The sequence below is a fragment of the Myotis davidii genome, unplaced genomic scaffold (assembly GCF_000327345.1).
Source record: "Myotis davidii unplaced genomic scaffold, ASM32734v1 scaffold276, whole genome shotgun sequence".
Lineage (NCBI taxonomy): Eukaryota > Metazoa > Chordata > Mammalia > Chiroptera > Vespertilionidae > Myotis > Myotis davidii.
In genome coordinates, this window is record NW_006287906.1 from 593,882 (window position 1) to 615,875 (window position 21,994).

At 37.3% G+C, this 21,994-nt stretch overlaps 1 protein-coding gene across 1 annotated transcript in view; it reads right to left on the reverse strand.

Annotated features, from left to right (window-relative positions):
- Window positions 1–10,697, reverse strand: part of PPP1R3A (protein phosphatase 1 regulatory subunit 3A) — a 40,803-nt gene extending 30,106 nt beyond the window's left edge. The window contains exon 1 of the mRNA XM_006759665.2: window positions 9,888–10,697. Coding sequence (XP_006759728.1) covers window positions 9,888–10,672 — 785 coding nt within the window. The 5' untranslated portion in view covers window positions 10,673–10,697. The remainder of the gene's footprint in view (window positions 1–9,887) is intronic.
- Between the last annotated feature and the right edge of the window lie 11,297 nt (window positions 10,698–21,994).

The following is a 21,994-nucleotide window of genomic DNA, read 5'->3' on the forward strand; positions in this document are numbered from 1 at the left end:
ATTACCTCTATTACTCAGTCCTATCAACTAAAGAGGGAGAGCTTCTTAGCTAGCCTGCTATTAACCTATTGGGCTTCCTCTTTTATTTATTTTTTATTGGGCAGAGAGGAAGGGAGAGGAACGAGAGAAAGCACAGTCCTTAAAATAACAGTATGATTAATTGCTTAAGAGAATCCATTTGGTAATGAGTTTCTTTTTTTCTGAATTCTGCATTAAAATAACTACTAACTATTTTTATTAGTTTACTAGTTAGGGCTGCAAAGAAAAAAAACCTAAAGTTATTGGGTAACTTGACATAAAAAATAAAAACCAGTGATAGAAACAATGTAATTTTGCTAAATGTTATTTTATTTTTGTGTTTTTTAAAAATACATTTTTATTGATTTCAGAGAGGAAGGGAGAGGAAAGAGAGATAGAAACATCAATGATGAGAGAGAATCATTGATTGGCTGCCTCCTGCATGCCCCCAACTGGGGATCGAGCTTACAACCCTGGGCATGTGCCCTTGACTGTAATTGAACTTGGGATCCTTCAGTCCACAGGCCTATGCTCTATCCACTGAGCCAAACCAGCTGGGCTAATTTTGTTAAATTTTAAAGTATAATGATAGGGACTCCAACATTTAATTCTAGTGAAAATCAGAGAAACAAAAGACAAGATTAAAGACATAGAACAATATGAATAGCTGCATAAAATGCACAGTATTTCCTATAGAATGCATTACTGAAGAATACTATCTTCCAAGGAGATGATTAAATCTATTAATAGATATTATCCAAGGAGATAAATTTAAGAAATTTATAACTATTTGGCTTGAGTAGTTTTCAGAATTATTCTGCCCGAAAACAAAAGATAAACTTAGATGGTAGCTTCTAAAAGTGGTTCTCAACCTGTGGGTCGCGACCCCTTTGGCGATCGAACAACCCTTTCACAGGGGTCACCTAAGATCATCCTGCATGTCAGATATTTACATTACGATTCATAACAGTAGCAACATTACAGTTATGAAGTAGCAACGAAAACAATTTTATGGTTGGGTCACAACATGAGGTACTGTATTTAAAGGGCCAGAAGGTTAAGAACCACTGTTAGAACAATACAATTCAATGAATATTGTTAAGAAATCATTAGAGACTATGATTAAAACTTTACACTAAATGCAATAGTTTTACATATCTACTTAAGATGCCATGTGAGGACTATATTCTTTTTCTGCTACATCTCAACATGATTTTTAAAATCTGTGCAACTTTTCTATTGATAAATACTCAAAAGATTTAAGTTGTAACAATATATTATGAAATTATTTATATAACATTCTCAAAAGAAGATATTAGCAAAATGTGCATTTTTTTTTGCCCAGCTTCATGTTACATATGGCTTATGAGGTTGAAATGTACCTGAGTGATTCTATGTGATTTGTATTTGTGGGAAGACATACACAGTAATTTTCAAGAATGAAAATCAGCTTGAAGTTTTTCTTATAGATTTTTTGTCATTAGGGTATGTTTGTATAATGGCTTAATTTTATTAAACAAATCAGAATGCCATGAGTGTTAAATGGGCTCTAAAATCTGTTTCACATACTTAGGAAAAGCATCTACTATTTGGCAGGCTTTACAATATAAATTGAGCAAATATTTTTATCTTTTTGACTACCACAAATTGCAAAAGGGATAAGTAAAATTCAAATCCACAACTGCACATAAGACAATCATTGTCTTACAATGTTAAATTCTACTTCTAGTTGTGATTTGAATAGACTCCTGTACAACACATACAGACCATTTTCAGAGTAACTTAATGGGGGAGGGAATAGTAAAAGTTTATAAGACAGGTTTGTTTAATGTACAATTAGTGGCTTTCACTAAACAATGCATAACTATTTAGCAATTTATTTCTATTTTTCATGCAACCTTTAAACAGCAAGATGGTATGATGAAGGTTTCAAAATCAGTTATTAACAGTACCATGCCAGTTATGAAGTAAGTCTATTAGAGAAACAGAATAAAAATGTGAAAACAATCGAGAGATATTCTGAGGAGCTTTTACTTTTTTATATAGTGGTAAGGTAAAGAGAATGCTTTAGACAAAGGAATGGCTGAAATGCAATGGTATATAATGTATTTTTTTGGAGGAAAAGATTTTTATAAAATGCAATTTTATCTCCTATTCATAGATATTCTGTACAGGAGTAATAAGGTGAATTCTGCACTGCCAACTCAGTTATTTAGCCCAAAAGAACCACTTTAGAAGAACAACTTAAAATTACCACCCACACCATATTTTAGCTTACTTTAAAAAAGTGCCTTGTGTCAACTTCCCGGCAAGATGGCAGCATAGGTAAATATGTTATTCATCGTCTCCCACAACCACATCAAAATTACAACTAAACTACAGAACAACCATCATTCAGAACCATATGGAACAGCTGAATGGAAGTCCTACAACTATGAAATTTAAGAAGAAACCACATCAAGTCTGGTAGGAAGGGTTGAGGCATGGAAGGGCTGGTCCCACATCCACATGTGGTGGATAAAGATGAGGAGGGTAATCTCAGCTGTGGTGGTCCCCCTGAGGAGCATGGGGGTTCCAGTCCCACATCAGGCCCCCCAGCTCAAGGCTCCAGTGCCAGCAAGAGAAGTCCCCATAACTTCTAGTTGCAAAAACCAGCATGGATTGAGGAGGGAGGCTCAGGCTGCTGTAGTCCCAGGCAGTTCCTCTTAAAGGGTTTGTGTTCGGACTTACTCAGACTCACTCTCTCTGAGCTCCAGCACTGGGGCAGCAGCTTGAAAGGCTCCAGAGGCTTAAGGGGAGGAACTGAACTGTTTGGCATCAGGGTAAGATGAGAGCTGAAGGGGCAACTTTCTCCCAGAAAGAAGTGCTGGCAGGGCCATTATTCCTTTGATGAGCCCTTTTCCCCACAGAGCCAGCAGGTGGGTGCCATATCTGAGATTCCATCAATCTAACTCACACTGTTTGCCCTACCCTGGTAATTCCCTGTGATCCCACCCCATCCAATTTTCAGGCTCATCTAAGCTGTTTTCAGTGGCTTTACCATAGGAATGGTGAGAGGGGGAGCTCCCCAAACCCCTGATGGGCCCTGCTCTGTGTGTGACAGGGGGGAGCTCCCCAACCCCCTGATTGGCCCTGCTCTGTGCATGACAGGGGAGGGTGCTCCAACTCCCCAATCGGCCCTGCTCTGAACCCGACCAGGGGCTGCACCTAGGGATTGGGCCTGCCCTCTGCCACCCAGGAGCAGGCCTAAGTCAGCAGGTCGTTATCTCCCGAGGGGTCCCAGACTGCGAGAGGGCACAGGCTGGTCTGAGGGACCTCCTCTTCCCCTGAGTGCACAAATTTTTGTGCACCAGGCCTCTAGCCTACACTAATAAAAGAGAAACATGCAAATTGGTGTCACTCCACTATGCCCACCAGCCAATCAGGATGAGTATGCAAATTAACCCACCAAAGATGGAAGTTAATTTGCATATGCAGGCACGGAGCGACGATTGAAGGCTCTGGCCTGAGCGAAGACTGAAGACTGAAGAGGCTTGGCTTCTCTGCTGTGGTCAGAGCAGAGAAGCCTCGAGGCTTGCCTTCTCTGCTGCGGCTGGAGTGAAGGCATGGGTTCCTGGTGCTGTAGGAAAACCGGTGCCGGCAGCCAGGGGAAGGAAGGACTATTGCACGAATCTCTTTGTGCAATGGGCCTCTAGTATATTATATTTTTAGGTATAGTTTCAAAGTGAGGTATCATGGTAGAGAGGATTTTAAGTTTGACAGGACACTGGGCAATTAGGCCCACCTCAAGTGTGTGTCATTTAGGTCACTTCCCTTACATTATTCCTGTTGAGGCATTGGGATAAGAACTTGGAGCAAGGATGAGTCACAGTCAGCAGAATAGGAAGATGGTATAAAACTGTGTCCCACTTCACAATCTTGGTTTTTTTGTTTTGTTTTGTTTTTGGTCTGGAGCTTTATTGGCTCAGAGTTCTTGAGCCCTCCTTCGTTTTCTACGGTTGCAGATGGGCTCTGGGTGGAAAGTTAGGTTTAGAGAGATCCCAAGATCAAGTCAGGCATGATATCCATAGTGATTCTCTTCAGCTTGAGCTTGAGAGAAACGCTGACTGAACAGACCCTCTTCTTCATCTCTCAGAAAAGGTGCACAAGTACTCCAGGGAAAGTCTAGGCTGAATGGTATGAACTTTCAAAAACCAGAAAACCATGAAACCCTGGTCGATCTCCAAGGAAACACTGAGCTATTTGGCTCCTTTCTGCAACCAGCTGGCAGCTTGCAAACAGTCCTCTCGCTGGGGCCTGTGCAGCTGTGTTTTATGTTTCTATATGGCCTTCACAGAGGTCCCTCCACAATTAGTTTGGACTCAAAACAAGGTAGCTATGGAATACATGAAGCCCTAAAGGCCTCCTGGGGCTATTTACACCTCTTTGGACTATTTCCAGGATCCCAGATGACACTGCGAGTGTAAATTAAGGAAGTCTCACAATTCAATGGCACTGACGGAACGTGCCACATGACCATATCTTATGCCCCATTTTCCAATGCTTTCCTTGGCCTCCTTTTAATGATTTTACCACCCTGCAATATAAACTCTCTGTAATCATAAAATCGTGCTTTAGAAAGTATTTCTCTCCCATTCTTGAATGTACCCCGTTCTACTCAATTAAAAAAAAACCGACCACTGATCAAATTTCTTCTTTGGCATTAAAATTTTTCAGAAACGTATTTGCATTCACCTGGCCAAGTTATAAATACCATCCAACACCTATATTATGCAGTTTCTTTATTTAAAATAATAAATTGGTTTCACTTACTAAAATACAAACCAGATGAAGTTAGTCTATGTACCCAATTATTGGGAACATACATAGAGCAGCTGGTGGAAGGAGAAAAAAAAAAGATGTTGAAAAAGTAACGCTCTTACCCAACACACTAGATCAGTTACAGATCACACATTCTAGAAGACTCTAAATGTACAATAAATGGTTCTTATTTCATTTTTTATCCATGGCTTCCATTGTGTATCCAAAGAATCTGAGCTTGGTTTGGGTATTCTCTCTCTCCAACTCTCTGCTTTCATTCCCTGTGAGGCCTTTCCCTAGGGGCCTCTCCTTGTTTTCACAGGATCATATTTCCCGCCATGCTTCTTACGTGGATACTGATGCCTAACAACAAAGCACCTGACACCCAAACACGTGTGAAATGAGTTTTGGAACCTGCACAAGGGTGGCTGTGCTGTCTGGGAAGTAATGCAGGTCCAAGAATCAGGAAATTAGCTGAATAAGATGATAGTTGGCTTTTGATGACTATTCTGTATATGCCCCAAACTGTACTGAAAACCTTAAAAATACAATCTCATTTTACTTTAATCATCGCAACATCAGACATCATTACCCCATTTACATATGAGTAAACTGAGGCTCTGAGAAATTAAGTACTATGCCCATGGTCACATAGCTAGTCAGTATACATTTACTAGGATTAATACTGCACATGTCTTTTTAAAGGCAAAAATTAATGACTTCTTAACCTTTCTGATCTGGTCCTCCATCATTTTATCTATTAAATATGGAAATATTAATAATCGTTAAGATCTCTTCCAACTTCAAGATGTTCTAGATATAGTGACACACATCTCAGAAAATTTGCAATTCAAATAGTTTTGCCTATTTATTGAAATCTTGCAAGAGACAAAGAAATGGCTCTTGACAGCTGAAAATTTAGGAATCCTGAAAGGAAAGAGGAGAGGACCTTTTGGGCAGGTTGAGCGCTTCTGTGATTTTTCAGATCCACTTAAAGCTAGATTGAGCTTCTCTTTTTACAGCAGTTCATATTTACTGATAGCTTACTATGTGCCAGACATTGTGTCAAAAGTTTATAAATATGATGTCATGCATCTCAAAAACCCCTATGAGATATTATTATATTGTTCCTCATTAACAGATGAGGAAATGAAGTTTAACTTGCTCAAGGTCACACAGCTAGCATGTGGTAAAGCTTGGACTCAAATCCAGATATGATTGACTGGGAAGCCCATAATTTTTTAAAACATATGCTTCTATTGATTTTAGAGAGAGGAAAAAAGAGAGGAAGAGAGAGAGATAGAAACATCAATGATGAGAGAGAATCATTGAGGGGCTGCCTGCTACACATCCCCTCCTAAGAATTGAGCCCGAAATCCAGCCATGTGCCCTGACTAGGGATCAAATCATAAGCTCCTGGTTTATGGGTCGATGCTCAACCTCTGAGTCACACCAGCCAGGCTGAAGTCCATAATTTTAACTTTGAGGTTATTATACTGCTTCTGTATGCTACTGTTAGCCGATTTATCTATATACGTTTAATGCAAATTATATCAATACCACTTATTTCTTTGGAATAAAGCATATGAGATGTAGATCAGAAATCTGCTTAGTTCATCAGCACATACTTGAGTGCCACATATTTGATGACATTTATCCTGTATCTCATGAGGCATGACTTATTGGTGCAAATAATTGCCTTTGGGCAGCTCTCAGTCACATGCATATGAGTTACAAACTCTGCTTTCTGCTCCCTCATGATGTTTCTTTTTGTCCAAAGAAACATCAAAGAAAATAGGCAATGTCTGATCTGAAAAAAAAAATTAAAATCTCTGTAGAAAGAACTTATTGCCTAGGTTGATCGACTTAACTGAAATCCTACCTCACTAAACACGTCCCCACGGTTCATTCTGAACGTGTTAGAAGGGACTGTTGACATTCTCAGAAGATACAATCTCCAAGACCCTGATAGCAAATTAACCTTGGTATTAACAGGAATTCAAGTGAGATGTTACTCTCTAGGACAACTTTATATTCATCTTAACTCTGACATACATTGCACACTATTATTAATCTACTTGAATGTCTGAAGCTAAAATTCACATACAGTTCCCTTCTCTATCTTCAGAAGCAAGTGACCTCCAAAGTAAGCTACATGGAAAGTGTGGGAATGTTTCTTTTAAAAAGGCCCATTTAGATTCGTAACCTTTTTAGGGGAGGAGGATATTTTAGAGGCTATAATTATTTATTAAATAAGTATTAGTTCACTTTTATTTTAGCCAAATACACATTTTGTAAAATAGCATTAATACAGCGTGGTATTTTTCTCTAACCAAATTCTTCACAATGAAATCCATTTGTAATATTCATTAAAAAATTTGGTAATGCTCTCTTGTGTGAGTTTTGGGAATATTTGAAACGCCACTGCATATCAATTATATCATGGAAAAGCTGTATAAACATTCTGTAACGGGACATTCTCTTCTAAGGACCTGTCAGGATTTCCTTCGTACACTTCCGCGTGAGTGTCATATAAACCAGGTGTAAGCACTCATGTTGGACTGAAACGGCACAGAAGGCCTCCTCCAGAGGCAAGTGCTTCTCTTCAAAACGTGGCTGGAATGATGTTGACGTTGGTGGTTTCTAAGTTAGTTATAAAAATGCATTCAATGTATTTGTAGTTTTGGAGAGAGATTTTTTTTTTCCATTTTTATAAATCATTAGGAAAGTTTACAAGCCTTCAGACTATTGTGTGGTTTTGTTCTTCTCAGGTTTTTCTCCAAAGCAATGTCGGCCTGGTGGTTGGTGGGAGGGAGTCAGTGGGGAAAATGGGAGACATCTGTAATACTTTCAACAATAGATAGATAAATAAATAAAAACTTGAATGGTGTCCCCTGTGAATCCAATGAGTACTGTTCTGAATACAAACGTGTATATGGATATATATACAGGGTGGGGTAAAAAAGCAGGTTTCCAGTTGTGAGTACACGAAACACAGAGTTTATTCTTATGTTATTATTTATTATTTTATTATTTTCCATACAAACAACTGTAAACTTACTTTTGCCCCACCCTGTATATAGTTGTACATATCTTACACTTGAAGTTCCAATAATATAGTGACTGGGGTAGATTAGGCCTATCAGGTGCCCATTTGTTCTTGATAGCAGATGAAAGTTTGGTTTATCAAAGAAATCCCTTCTATATACCATTAGTTCAGCATGTATTTCTTGTCATTTTGAAACTATCTTTAACTTGCACAAAAATCCCAAGTCAAACATTGCTTTTCTGATGAGCTTTTTGATAATAAGGATGTGCCTTTTCTAAAATCTGCTTTCCTCTATAGAGCAAGTTGTAGCACATTTAATAAATATCATGGTGACGATCTCATTTGAAGGTATTTAACACATAAATGTGTATGTATAAAAATTAGTTTGTAAAATAGTGTTGAGCTTACTTTTTTCTATATAGCTAAGTATGTTTCTATATAGCTAAGTAAGTTACTAATGAGGGAGTCACAGCCCCAATCTCTAATCTATAAAGTGAATATTTATATTTCTAGTTGTTTTTATTTTAAATCTGCTCCATTTACTTTTATTAACTTAGACTACCTGTGTTCCATGTTACATTTGATTATAATTACATTATGATGTTTTATATGTAATTCATACATCATTCATATGTTTATGTGTTGCTCTTATTTCACTAAGAAAATCATAGCTTTGATGATTTAACTTAAAATGTATCACTCCAAACAAAAACATGTTGCTGAGTAATTTCATAAACATCTAAATTATTATTTCAGCACATGTAAAGATTATGATTTCTCTCTTAATAACATCAGTTAAACTCTGAGAAAGTTTTCTTTAGACTAAGAAAGTTGGCATAATTCACAAAGTTGAGTAAGTTAATCTTTCAAATGACTTTAAAGGAAAAGGAAAGTAGAAATATTTTATATGGTTAATCGCTTCCATCTATTTTATATTTAGTTCATTAATGCATTAGAATTACACATTTAGATCAGAACACGAGAGCACAAAGATGTTAAACATGTCCCACGTCACATCTTAGGTTTGTATTTAATTTTGTTTAGAATCCTTAATGCAGTCCCCTTTTCATCATATTACACTATTTCTGTCGCAGTTATTTGATCTTTGGACAACCCAGAAGACAATCAAACATTTGCCTGTGGCGGGGGGAGCACTGTGGACTTTCCCAGTGGGACACTGCGCAGCAGAAGAGATCTAGCTCCTCCTCGGTGTTTTGCTACTGACCCAGAGTCACGGAAATTACCCAGCCCTACAATAAAGAGATCTGAATGCCAGTTTTCTTTTTTGCATATTAATAGGAGAGCAAGGTTACTAATGAGGGAGTCACAGCCCCAATCTCTAATCTATAAAGTGAATATTTATATTTCTAGTTGTTTTTATTTAAATCTGCTCCATTTACTTTTATTAACTTAGACTACCTGTGTTCCACGTTACATTTGATTATAATTACATTATGATGCTTTATATGTAATTCATACATCATTCATATGTTTATGTGTTGCTCTTAGTTCACAAAGAAAATCATAGCTTTGATGATTTAACTTAAAATGTATCACTCCAAACAAAAATGTGTTGCAGCTTTTAGGGGAAGGCTAAAAATTTCTGAGCACTAGGTACATTGCAACACACTTTTATATTGATCAGAAATGTTTTGAAGTAAAACAAAGGCATTTCAAAACTGCTGAAAATAGATTTTAAATGACAAATAGTTTCATATGTTAAGAATCTGGATCCCATAGTTTCAACTGAAGGAATTTATATCTCATTAGGCAAGCGATACACACATTGCATTCCCCCTTCCAACGATTAAATTATACCCTATTTTTTTCTTATATTAGCAGGAGAGATAATACAGTGCTATTATCAAATAGCATTGACCTTGTTAAGGCCTAACAGCATTGTTTCATACATAACAAGCAGTATATTTTTAAACAGAATGGCAATCCCTTAACAGCCCATGAAATAATGACATAAAAACTTTAAGATTTTAAGAGTAAAGGATGTAAGATATATTCTCACCTTGGTTTCACTTTCAAGCAGCCTTTTATTTGTTTGTTGGGAACCTCTTCCTTAGGTTTCACAGGCTTCGGCTCCTGTTCTTTCTTTTGATAAACCAACACATAATTTGTGCCATTATTATTTGACCAAAATGTACCAACAGAAGTTTCATAGCGTATACAAAACTCGACTTTACTGCCATCTTGTTGATAATGGGGAACCAATGAAATCTTAAAGGAGAACTGGTCAGTCTCTCCATCACATGAATTTGGCACATATTCTGCTAAAATGTCAAAATGTGTCTTCCAGTCATCTAAGGACATTCTCACATATACTGACTTCTCAAAAGAAATATTTAAAACTCGAATAATGCCCTTTATACTTGCAGACCCGGGAAGATACTCCGCTGACTCCAATATTGCTTTCTGGACTTGAAGTTGGTGCATAAGATCTTTCGGAGAAGGCAAGTCAAACAGTGGAGATAAAACATATTCTTCCGGGTGGAAAATGTCCTTTGTTAGGTTGAAATTGGTTGAAACATTCGGTAAATCCCAGCAATCAAATTCTTTGACGGATACAAGATTGAACCCAAAGGTGTCAGCAAATGAAACTCTTCTTGTACCCGAAGGAGGGGCGTCCAGATACATGTCTTCAGAGGAGTCAGAACCTCGTCTCCGAGGCTGAGGGGAGAAACCAGGTTTCAAAGTAGCTTGAACTTCTTCATCTTCAGAAAGAGAATCAGATAAATTAGGAACTTCTAAAAAGTTATCTTTGCTAATCTGACTGGGTGCTTCGGAAGGCTCCATTGGGCTCTCTGATATCAAATAAGCGAGAACTATACAACTAGGAAGCTGATATTCGAGATCCAGCGGCTAAAATAAGTGTAACGTTACAGTTGACATTAAAAGAAGGAGTCAGCTCTATAAATAGGTTCGTTGACATGTAAACTATGCCAGCTTGCCTCCAAAGGCCATTAATATGATAACATCCATGCTACTCTCACCAGTATGTTTCAAAGTTACCTCTGAGTTTTAAAGTTAGTGTGTTTATCAGCTGAATTCCAAAGAGAAACTTAGCTGTGCTAGAAAATCTAAAACTTAAGGATAAAAATATGATTTTATTCAGTTGTTGGTAAAAAGTAAATCCAAGCTCATTTATTTTAAAAGAAAATAAATGTAGTATCACAATACTGAATATGCAGTTTAAGCTAAACCAATCCATTGGAGCAGGCAAGCACAACAGGAGAGAATCAGAACATTTATAGAACTGAAAATATTCAGTACCTAATGATAACAATAGCTACCATTTATAAGGGACTTATTATGTAAAATGTGAAGTATAAAATAGTTAAATGGGAGTGCTGGGAATTCTGAGGAAGGAGACATGACTTAAATGGAGAAGGTGCCATTTAAATTAAACCATGAAGGGCAGGTAAGACATCGACATGAAGGATTGAAGTAAGGTGGTTTTTCCAAGTGGAAGAAATAGCATGAGTTAATGTCCAGAACAAATCTTTGGTTAAATACATTATTTTGAACATTAGTACATTTTTTTTAATCCATGGAGAAATACACACAAGTAATGTGTTTTTGACTCGAAAATATAAGTGAGCAATGCTAAGTGTTGCCCAGGAGTAAAACATTTATGTAGAATAAAATTTTCATCTTTTATTTGTGGCAAATTTCCATTTTATGCCCACAAAACAGAAATTACTCACATCTTGGAGTTCAATGTGAGTTTTAAAGGGTGAACAGCCTGTTTAGATACTAATTTTTGTGTGTGTGTTGATTTAAAGTCCACTTTGGGGATAGCAATTGAGTAAAAACCTATAAAAATGTTATATGCTTTGACCCAGAATGCTCCAGCTAGAAATATGCCCTCTCAGTATGGGATAAGTATGCAGAGGTAATTGAAGATAAATGTTTATAACGGACTTTTTTAAAAACTCTAAAAATATCCAATATGTAACTGAATAAATAATGTTACAGCCGTATGATAGAGTGTCATTAAAAAGTAACACTTTGTGTGTTGAAATGAAAAGTTAACTAAAATAAATGGCTAAGTGAAAAAAAAAGTGCACATATATGTGCATAGAAAATTCCTGAAAAGATCTAAGATGTTATCATCAGTGGTTATCTCTAACCACAGCAGTTGAGGGTTATACGGAAAATTTTCATTTATTTCAGTTTAACCATTTGTACACCATAAGCATCTATAGATGCAAGCAGTGGACCTTTTTTAAAATTAAATTAAAAATATAGTGGCAGTTAACTGGTTAAAGTTGCCTGTACTGTTTGAAATGTTAGCAATGAGCACGATTTTTTTTTTTTCAGTTTCTCTTCAACTGAAATAAATTTAAATATTTTTGAGAGTCAAAGATGGCTACAGAGTAGATGGAAGCCACAGTCATCTGCTCCTGGCTTCAAACAGGATTTACAGATAAATTATAGAGCCATCAGCCTGAATAACCAACTGGAAGCTAGCTGAAATGAAATATTATAACAAAGGATTTACAGAAGAAGCCACTAGAGGCTGATAAGAAGGACAGAAACATGGAAAGGGCTAGCCCCCATACCTATGTGCAGTGGCTAAGAAGCCAGAAAGATGTTTTGGCTGCAAAACTCCCTCCCCCCAGAAACATGGAGTCTCAATAATCCAGAGCAACAAAACCAGGAATAGCAGCCCACATAGAAACAGGTGGTGAAGATAAGTGGAGATTCAGCTGCTGGGGAGAGAAGAGGGTCTGCTAGAGACCCAGATACCACCTTTCCAGGATTGAGCGCCCCTATTGTTATAACACCAGCCTGTGGAGCACACTTCCTGGTCCTCTAACTGCTGGCAACACCACTCTGCCACGCCCAGGTCCTGCAAAAATGCCTGTTGGCTGTACTAAGCAGGGGCATTTGGGGCTCTTTTCCTGAAGAAACTCTTGGCAAAGACGAGGGCAGTGATTGAACTGTGTAACTTTAGAAATAGGACCATTCATCCCCACCTTGAGGACACAGCCAGCGCCCCCCTCCAACTTGTTGAATCACTTCCCTATCCTTCCACTCTGTGGACCTCTCCTGTGCATTAAGTCATGCAAAGTGATCAGAGTACTGCACAGAGCTGGGACTTTACCAGAGTATCACCCAGAGGGACTTTTGTCTGGGAATCAGGGTTGTGTGGCATACACTGACTGGGGTGTGCAACTTCTACCTCCCCTGTGAGCTCAGCCCTTGCTGTCCTGGGAAGGGGAAGAAGTGCCTACTTTCCTCCCCGAGTCTTGCCAGCACCAACCCACACAGGAGATTCTTTGGATCTGTCCTCCCAAGTCCCAGTGGCCATTCCCTGCTGAGCTCACTTATATAGGGGGAAGGGTCTGCTGCTTGGGCATTTAGAGTGTGTGTCCCTCAAAGGCTATTGTCTGGGACCAGAACAAAGTGGTTGACCTCCTCCTGCAGGATTGGCCAGCATCACCCTCAACTGGAGATTTTTAAAAATCTGTCCTCCCTAGTCAGGGTGGCTCTGCCTTGCTGAGCTTGCTCCTACAGAGAAAATGCCTGGCTGAGCCAACCTGAACATATGGCTCCTGTGGGAGCTAGAGTTAGAGACTCTGGCAGAGACTGAGTGGTTTGGCTTTGGAATAGGAGTCATTTTCCCTTCATTGAGTGCTTAACTGTGCAGTGCTCTAGGAGGAGATCCACTAGCCCTTTCTCTCTACCCTGGTCATCCTGCCCTGCCAAGATCATGAACTGTGGAAGTGTTTGTGCATTGAGACCAGCCACAGCCCACTCTACCGTCTTCCTTCAGAAGGCTCTGGAGGAAGACCAGGCAACCCCCAGGGGGAGGAAGAGTAGCTGACAGGAGGAGACTGACCTCAGGGATCCTAGGACCTTTTATAGAACTGTCCGCACATTTAAGCTGGAGGAAACTGACTATCGGACACAGATTGGCCCTTCCTACACACACCAAGGCCAAGTAGATGCAGCCACAAACACTGTAAAGCTATGTAGCTCCAGACAGGTAACCCAAGGCCAGTTAAACACAATGTGTGAAATCAACCTTTACCTGAATCTTGCCTAAACAAACCCAGAGCCAACACAACCAGTGGTGATCCTCAGAACACACCAGAGCCCAGTCCAACTAGTCACACAAGTGGCACACTGAAAGGGGAAGCCAGCGAGCACCCTGCTGAGAACAACTCTCCCTCAAGGGCAGCCCCTGCAGAGTGACTCATACACAGTGATCACAATTTAACCTTATAGTCAGCCAGCCTGAGGTGTTAACTCCACCCACAAAAGGGCCAATGGCAATCAAGATGCCACTACAACATTCTTGGAGCATAGAGCTCAGGTTATCTGCAAAATTGTGCCACTGAGCCAACAAGACACCTACTTAATATAGCCAACATAAAAAGCTTGAGAGTTATAGCTAACCTAACTAATATACACAGACAAAATAGGCAAAGACATATGCCCCAAATGAAAGAACAAGAGAAATCTCCAGAAGAAGAATTAAATAAAATGGAAGCAGGCAAGATTGCAGATGCAGAGTTTAAAACAATGTTTATAAGGATGCTCAAGAACCTTAGTGAAAAAATGGATAGTCTCATTGAGAACTTAAACAAAGAGATAGTAAGCATTAAAAACTACATAGAAACCATAAAAAAGAACCAGTCAGAAAAGAATACAATTTTTAAAATGAAGAATACACTGGAAGAAATCAATAGCAGGATAGATGAAGCAGAGGGTCAAATCAGTGAGAATATAAGATAACAGTAAGCACCCAAGCTGAGCAATAAAAAAAAAGAAATATTTTTTTTTTTAAAAAAGAGAAGTCTAAGGGACAACATCAGGTGTAAAAATACGTGTATCATCATAGTAACAGAAGGAAAAGACAGTGAGCAAAAGATTGAGAACTTCTTTGAAGAAATAATGCCTGAAATGTCCCTATCTCAGTGAAGAAAAAGTCATACAAGTTGAGGAAGCACAGAGATTCTAAATTAAGATGAACCCAAAGAGGTGCACACTGAGACACATCATAATTAAAGTAGGAAAGGTTAAAGATAAAAAAAGAATCTTAAGAGCAGCAAGCTAATGATAGGTATGTTTTTACAAGGGACATCTCATAAGGCTGTCAGCTGATTTCTCAACAAAAACACTTCAAACCAGAAGGGATTGGCATAAAATATTAAATTCAATGAAAAGAAAGGACCTACAAACAAGACTACTTCATCCAGCAAGGCTATAATTTAAAACTGGAGGCAAACAAAAAGGTTTCCAGGCAAAAAAAGAAAAAACACAAAAAACAAACAAACAAAACTAAAGGAGTTCATTACCACCAAACCACAGTTACCAGTGATGTTAAAGGCCCTGCTTTAAGAAGAAGAAGGAAAAAAAGAAAGAAAGAGAGAGATACACATAGGTATAAAGAATAAAATGGCAATAATTGAGTACTTAGCAACAGTAACCTAAAATACAAATGGATAAAATGCTCTAAACAAAAGACATAAGGTAGCTGAATGGATAAGAAAATATGACCCGTATATATGCTCTCTAGAAGAGACCCACCTCAGAATAAAGGTACACACAGACATAAAATCAAAGAATATAAATAAACTAGAGGCCTGGTGCACAAAAATATGTGCACTCGGGGGTGGGGGGGTCCCTCAGCACAGCCTGTGCCCTGTGTGGATAGAGTCCTGGTGCATGGGTGGTGGCCAGCTGGTTTGCCCTGAAGGGTGTCCCGGATCAGGGTGAGGGTCCCACTTGGGGGCCTGGCCAGCCTGGGTGAGGGGCTGATGGCTGTTTGCAACTGGCCACACCCCCTTCAGGATGGGGATCCCCACTGGGGTGCCTGGCCAGCCTGGATGACGGGCTGGGGGCTGTTTTCAGGCTGGTGAGTGACTGAAGCTCCCAGCCTCTTTTTTTCTTCTTCTTTTTTTTATTCTGGGATTTATTTACCTTCTATGGCTGTCACTGGAGCTGAGAGCCGGCTCCAGCTCTGAGGCTGTGGCTGACTGAAAGCAGGTATCTGGGTTTGTTTAGATTCTATAATTGAAACTCTGTTACCATCACTGGCCGCTCTAAGCCCTGAAGCCATGCCTGCTGAAAGCGGGTACCTGGGTTTTTTTTAGGTTCTATAATTGCAACATTGTTGCATCCAGAGCTCAGAGCTGGGCTTCGGCAGGCGGGGAACCTTGGCTTCCTCCATCACTGGAGCAAGCAAACCTCATGTTCGCTTCAGCTGTATGGCTGCCAGCTTCCATCTTGGCTGGCAGTTAATTTGCATATCTTGCTGATTAGCCAATGGGAAGGGTAGTGAAGTTACGGTTAGTTACCATGTTTCTCTATTATTAGATAGGATATTCCATGAAAATGGAATGAAAAATAAAGCTGATGTTGCATTACTTATAGCAGACAAAATAGACCTCAAAACAAAAACCATTGCAAGACACAAAGAAGGTCACAGTGTAATACTAAAGGGATCAATCCCAAAAGAGAATATAACCCTTGTAAACATACATGCAACCTACAAAGGAGCACCTAAACATATAAAGAAAATCCTGGTGGACTTTGAGGAGAGATTGACAGCAATACATAAAATCTCATAGTAGGAGATTTTAACACCCCACTGAAATCAGTGGATAGATCTTCCAGACAAAAAAATCAACAAGGCAGTGGTGAACTTAAAGAATGCACTGGACCAGATGGATTTAACTTATATTTGCAAATTATTTCATCCCAAAGCAGCAGAATGTGTATTTTCTCAAGTGCACATTGGACATTCTCAAAGAGAGACCACATGTTAGAACACAAAATAAATCGAAATATTCAAGAAGATTAAAATAATATCTGATCACAAATGGTATAAAACTAGAAATAAATAATAATAAAATAACTGAAAAACATTAAGACACATGAAGGCTAAATAACATGTTGTTAAGCAATGAACAGATTAACAATGAGAAGAATGAAAAAATCAAAAGTTACCAGGACACAAAAGAAAATAAACACACAATAACCAAAAATCTATGGAACACAGTGAAAGCACTCCTGAGAGGAAAGTTTATACAGACCTACCTCATGAAGCAAGAAAAATCTTAATTAAACAATCTACACGCACAGCCAAAAGAACTAGAGTACCGCAACCAAGCCCAGAGTATCTAAAAGAAAGAAAATAATGAAGATTATATCAGAAATAAATGACATAGAGACTAAAAAAACAATACAAAAAGAATCAATAAAACCAAGAGCTAGTTCTTTGAAAAGATAAATACAATTGATGAAAATTTAACAAAACTTATCATAATAAAAAAGAGAGGACCTAAATTAAAAAAAAATTTAGAAATGAAAGAGGAGAAATAACAACTGACATCACAGAAATACAAAGGATTGCATCAAAGTACTGTGACCAACTATATGCCATAATATTGGACACCTGGGCAAAGTGAACCATTTCCTAGAAACACACAATCTTCCAAAACTGAGTCAAAAAGAATTAGAAAACATGAATAGACCAATTACAACTAATGAAATTGAAACGGTAATCAAAATCCTCCCAGCAAACAAAAGTTCTGTATTAGATGATTTCACAGGCAAATTTTACCAAGCATTCAAAGAAGAAGCAACACCTCGCCTTTTCAAACTATTCCAAATATTTCAAGAGGAGGAATAATTCCAAGCTCTTTGTATGAGGCTAGCATTACCCTAATTCCAAAACTAGATAGAGACACTACAAAGAAAGAAAATTATTCCTGATAAACATAAATGCTAAAATCCTCGAAAAATATTAGCAAACCAAATCCAGCAATACATTAAAAAGATTTACACCACGAGCAAGTGGGATTTATTCTGGGGATGCAAGGTTAGTACAATATTTGCAAATCAATAACTGCGATACATCACATAAACCAAGTAAAGATAAAAATCACATGATTATATCAATACTTGCAGGAACAGCATTTGATAAAAATCCAGCACCCATTTATGATAAAAACACTCAGCAAAGTGATAATACAGAGATTTTACCTCAACATAATAAAGACCCCTATAACAAACCCACATACTCAATTGGCAGAAAATAAAAGTGTCTCCATTAAAATTGGCAACAAAGTGTTTCCACCTTCATCAGTCTTATTCAATAGAGTGCTGTAAGTCCTAGCCACAGCAATCAGAAAAGAAAAATAAACGAAAGGCTTCCAAATTAAAAAGGAGGAATTAAAACTGTAATTATTTGCTGAAAACATGATATTGAATATAAAAAAATCCTAAAGATACTACCAAACAACTACTAGAACTAATAAATGAATTCAGCAAAGTAGCAGGATACCAAGTTAATATTCAGAAATCAATGGCATGTTTATATACCAATAATAAATTATCTGAAAGAGAAATGAAGAAACAAATCCCATTGACTATTGTAGGGGGAAAAAAGTACCTAGGAATGCATTTAACCAAGGTGGTAAAAAAACCTGTACTCGGAAGATTATAAGGTACTGAAGAAAGAAATTGAGAGAGATACAAATAAGTGAAAGCATAGACCGTGTTCATGGGTAGGAAAAATTAACATCATTAAATCGCCCATACTACCCAAAGCAATCTATAAATTTAATGAAATGCTTATTAAAATACCAATAGCATATCTTACAGATCTAGAATAAATATTCCAAAAATATTTGTGGAATCACAAAATACCCAAGTAGCCTCAGCAACCTTGAGAAAGAAAAACAATGTTGGGGGGTATCACACTGCCTGATATCAAACTATACTACAAGGCCGTAGTAATCAAATAGTTAGGTATCCACACAAGAATAAGCATATAAAGCAATGGAACAAAATAGAGAGCACAGAAATAAACTCATGCCTCCATAGTCAATATTTGACAAAGCAGGCAAGAACATACAATGGGGTAAAGACAGTCTCTTCAATAGATAATGTTGGGCAAATTGGACAGACACATGGGAAAAAAATGAAACTAGACCACCAACTTATACCATAGAAAAGAATAAACTCAAAATGGATTAAAGGATAAATGTAAGCCAGGAAACCATAAAAAACCTAGAAGAAAATACAGGCAGTAAAATTTCAGAGATTTTCAAAGAGATCATACAGATGACCAATAGATTTATGAAAAGTTGCTCAATGCCACTCATCATCAAAGTGCTGCAAATTCAACCACAATGTGATATCACCTTACACCTATCAGAGTGGCTACCATCACTAAATCAACAAGAGCTGGTGAGAATGTGGAGAAAAGGGAACCATAGTGCACTGTTGGTAGGCATGCAGACTGGTGCAGCCACTTTGAAAACAGTATGGAATTACCTCAAAATATTAAAAATGGAACTGCCTTATGATCCAGTGATCCCATTTCTGGAATCCAAAGAAAACTGAAACACTCATTTAAAAGAATATATGCACCCTATGTTCATTGCAGTTTTATTTGGAATAGCCAACATTTGGAAGTGGCTCAAGTACCTAATCAGGGAGCACCGAAATATATAAAGCAAGTACTCACAGAACTATAGGAAGAAACTGACAAAAACACAATCATAGTTGGGAGCCTATATACCACATTGACAGCTTTGGATAGATCATTCATGCAGAAAATCAAAAAGGAAATAATGGTCTTAAATGACACATTAGACCAAATGGACATAATTGACATTACATAACCTTTCATCCTAGAAAACCAGCTTACACATTCTTCTCTAGTGTACACGGAGCATTCTTAAGGTTAGTCATATGTTGGGCCACAGAACTAGCCTCAACAATTTAAGAAGACTGAAATCATACTAAGCATATTCTCTGACCACAATGCTTTGATATTGGAAATCAACTGCAAAACGAATGTGGGGAAAACCACAAGTATGTGGAGATTAAGCAACATGCTACTACAAAACAAGTGAGTCAAAGAAGAAATAAAAGGAGAGGTTAAAATATAGAGAGAAAAATGAGAATGACAATATGAAATATCAAAACGTTTTGTATGCAGCAAAAGTGGTAATATCATTATACTATTACAGGCCTATCTCAGTAAACAATAAAAATCCCTCCCCTTCAAAAAAAAAACAAGCTAACATTACATTTTAAAAACCTAGTAAAAGAAGAAAAAAAAATATCTCAAAGTCAGAAGAAAGTAAATAATAAAAATTAGAGCAGAATAAAAAGAAATAGAGAACAATAAAACAATATAAAATTAATGTAACAAAGAGTCAGTACTTTGATAAGATTAATAAAATTGACAACTTCTGGCTAGACTCACTAAGGAAAAAGGAAAAAAAGCTCAAATATAAACAATTAGAAATGAAAGAGGAGAAATTATGATGGACATCACAAAAATACAAAGGGTCATACAAGAATACTGTGAAATACTTAATATGCCACCACATTAAATAACCCAAAGAATGGACAAGTTATTAAAAATATATAATCTTTCTGGACTGAATCGTGAAGATATGAAAAGCCTAAATAAATCAATCAACAGTGAGGAAATTGAAACAACCATCAAAGACCTCCCAAAAAGTAAATGTCCAGAACCAGATGGCTTCAATATTGAATTCTACCAAACATTCAAAGAAGATTAACCTTCTTAATCTCTTCCAAAAAGTTGAAGAAGAGGCAATAGTTCCCAAAACATTTTATAGTCATCATAACCATGAAACCTGACAAGGATAACACACAAAAAGAAAACTATAGGCTAATATCTCTGATGAATATAGATGCAAAAATTCTAAACAAAACAATAAAACAGCATTCATTCCAGGGGGGCACAGGGATGGTTCAACATATGCAAGTTGGTCAATGTCACACACCACATTAACAAAATAAAGCATAAAAACCATGTGATCATACCAATAGATGCAAAAACAGCATCTGACAAGATACAATACCCATTTATGGTTAAAACTCTCAATAAAATGTGTATAGAAGAAAAGTATATCACCATAATAAACCCTCAGCTAATAACATTCAATTGTGAAAACTTTGTTTCTGAGAGCAGGAATAAGTTAAGGATGTCCACTCTCATTCCTATTATTCAACACAACACTGGGAATCCTAGCTAGAACAATCAGGCAAGAGAAAGACCTAAAAGGCATTCAAATTGGAAGCAAAAAGTGAAATTGTCATCTTTTCAGATAACATGATTCTTTATACAGAAAATCCTAAAGACTTCCCCTCCAAAAAAACACTATTAGAAACAATAAACAAATACAGTAAAGTTGCATGATACAAAATCAATGTTCAAAAATCCATTGCGTTCCTATATACTAACAATGAAATTTAAGAAAAAATAAATAAAAAATATAATTCGTTTGCAACTACAACAAAAAATAGTAATGAACTTAAAACTGCAAGACATTATGAAAAGAAATTGAAGAAGACACAGATAAATGAAAAGATATGTTGTGTTCATGGGTGGGAAGACTCAATACAGTTAAAATGGCCATATTACCCAAAGCAATATACAGATTTAGTGCAATCACCTTCAAAATATCAATGACATTTTTTAAAGAAATAGAACAAAAAAATCATCAGATTTGTATGAGACCACAAAAGACCCCAAATAGATAAAACAATCCTAGAAAAAAATAACAAAGCATGAGGTATAACACTCCCTGATTCAAAATTATACTATAAAGCAACAATAACAAAACAGCATAATATTGACAGAAAAACAGACACATATAACAGTGTAGCAGAATTGAGGGCTCAGAAATAACCCACAGGTACATGGACAAAAAATGTTTGACAGAGAAGAAAAAAATACAATGGAGAAATGAAAGGGTCTTCAATAGGTGGTGCTGGGAAAATTGGAAAGCCAAATGAAAAATAATAAAACTAGACTATTTGTCACCAAACACAAAAATTAAGTCAAAATTGATCAAAGACCTACATGTAAGACCTGAAATGATAGAAAACATCATTACTAAACATATGGACCTTGGTCTTACAGAGGATTTTATTAATTTGACCTCAAAGGCAAGGAAGTAAAAGCAAAAATAAATGAATGAAACTATTTAATCTAATAAAAGAGGAAGATGCAAATTGACTGTACCTTTGCTAAATCCCAAGCCATGCCCACCAACCAATCACAGCGACTATATGCAAATTAACCCAATCAAGATGGTGTCCAGCAGCCAC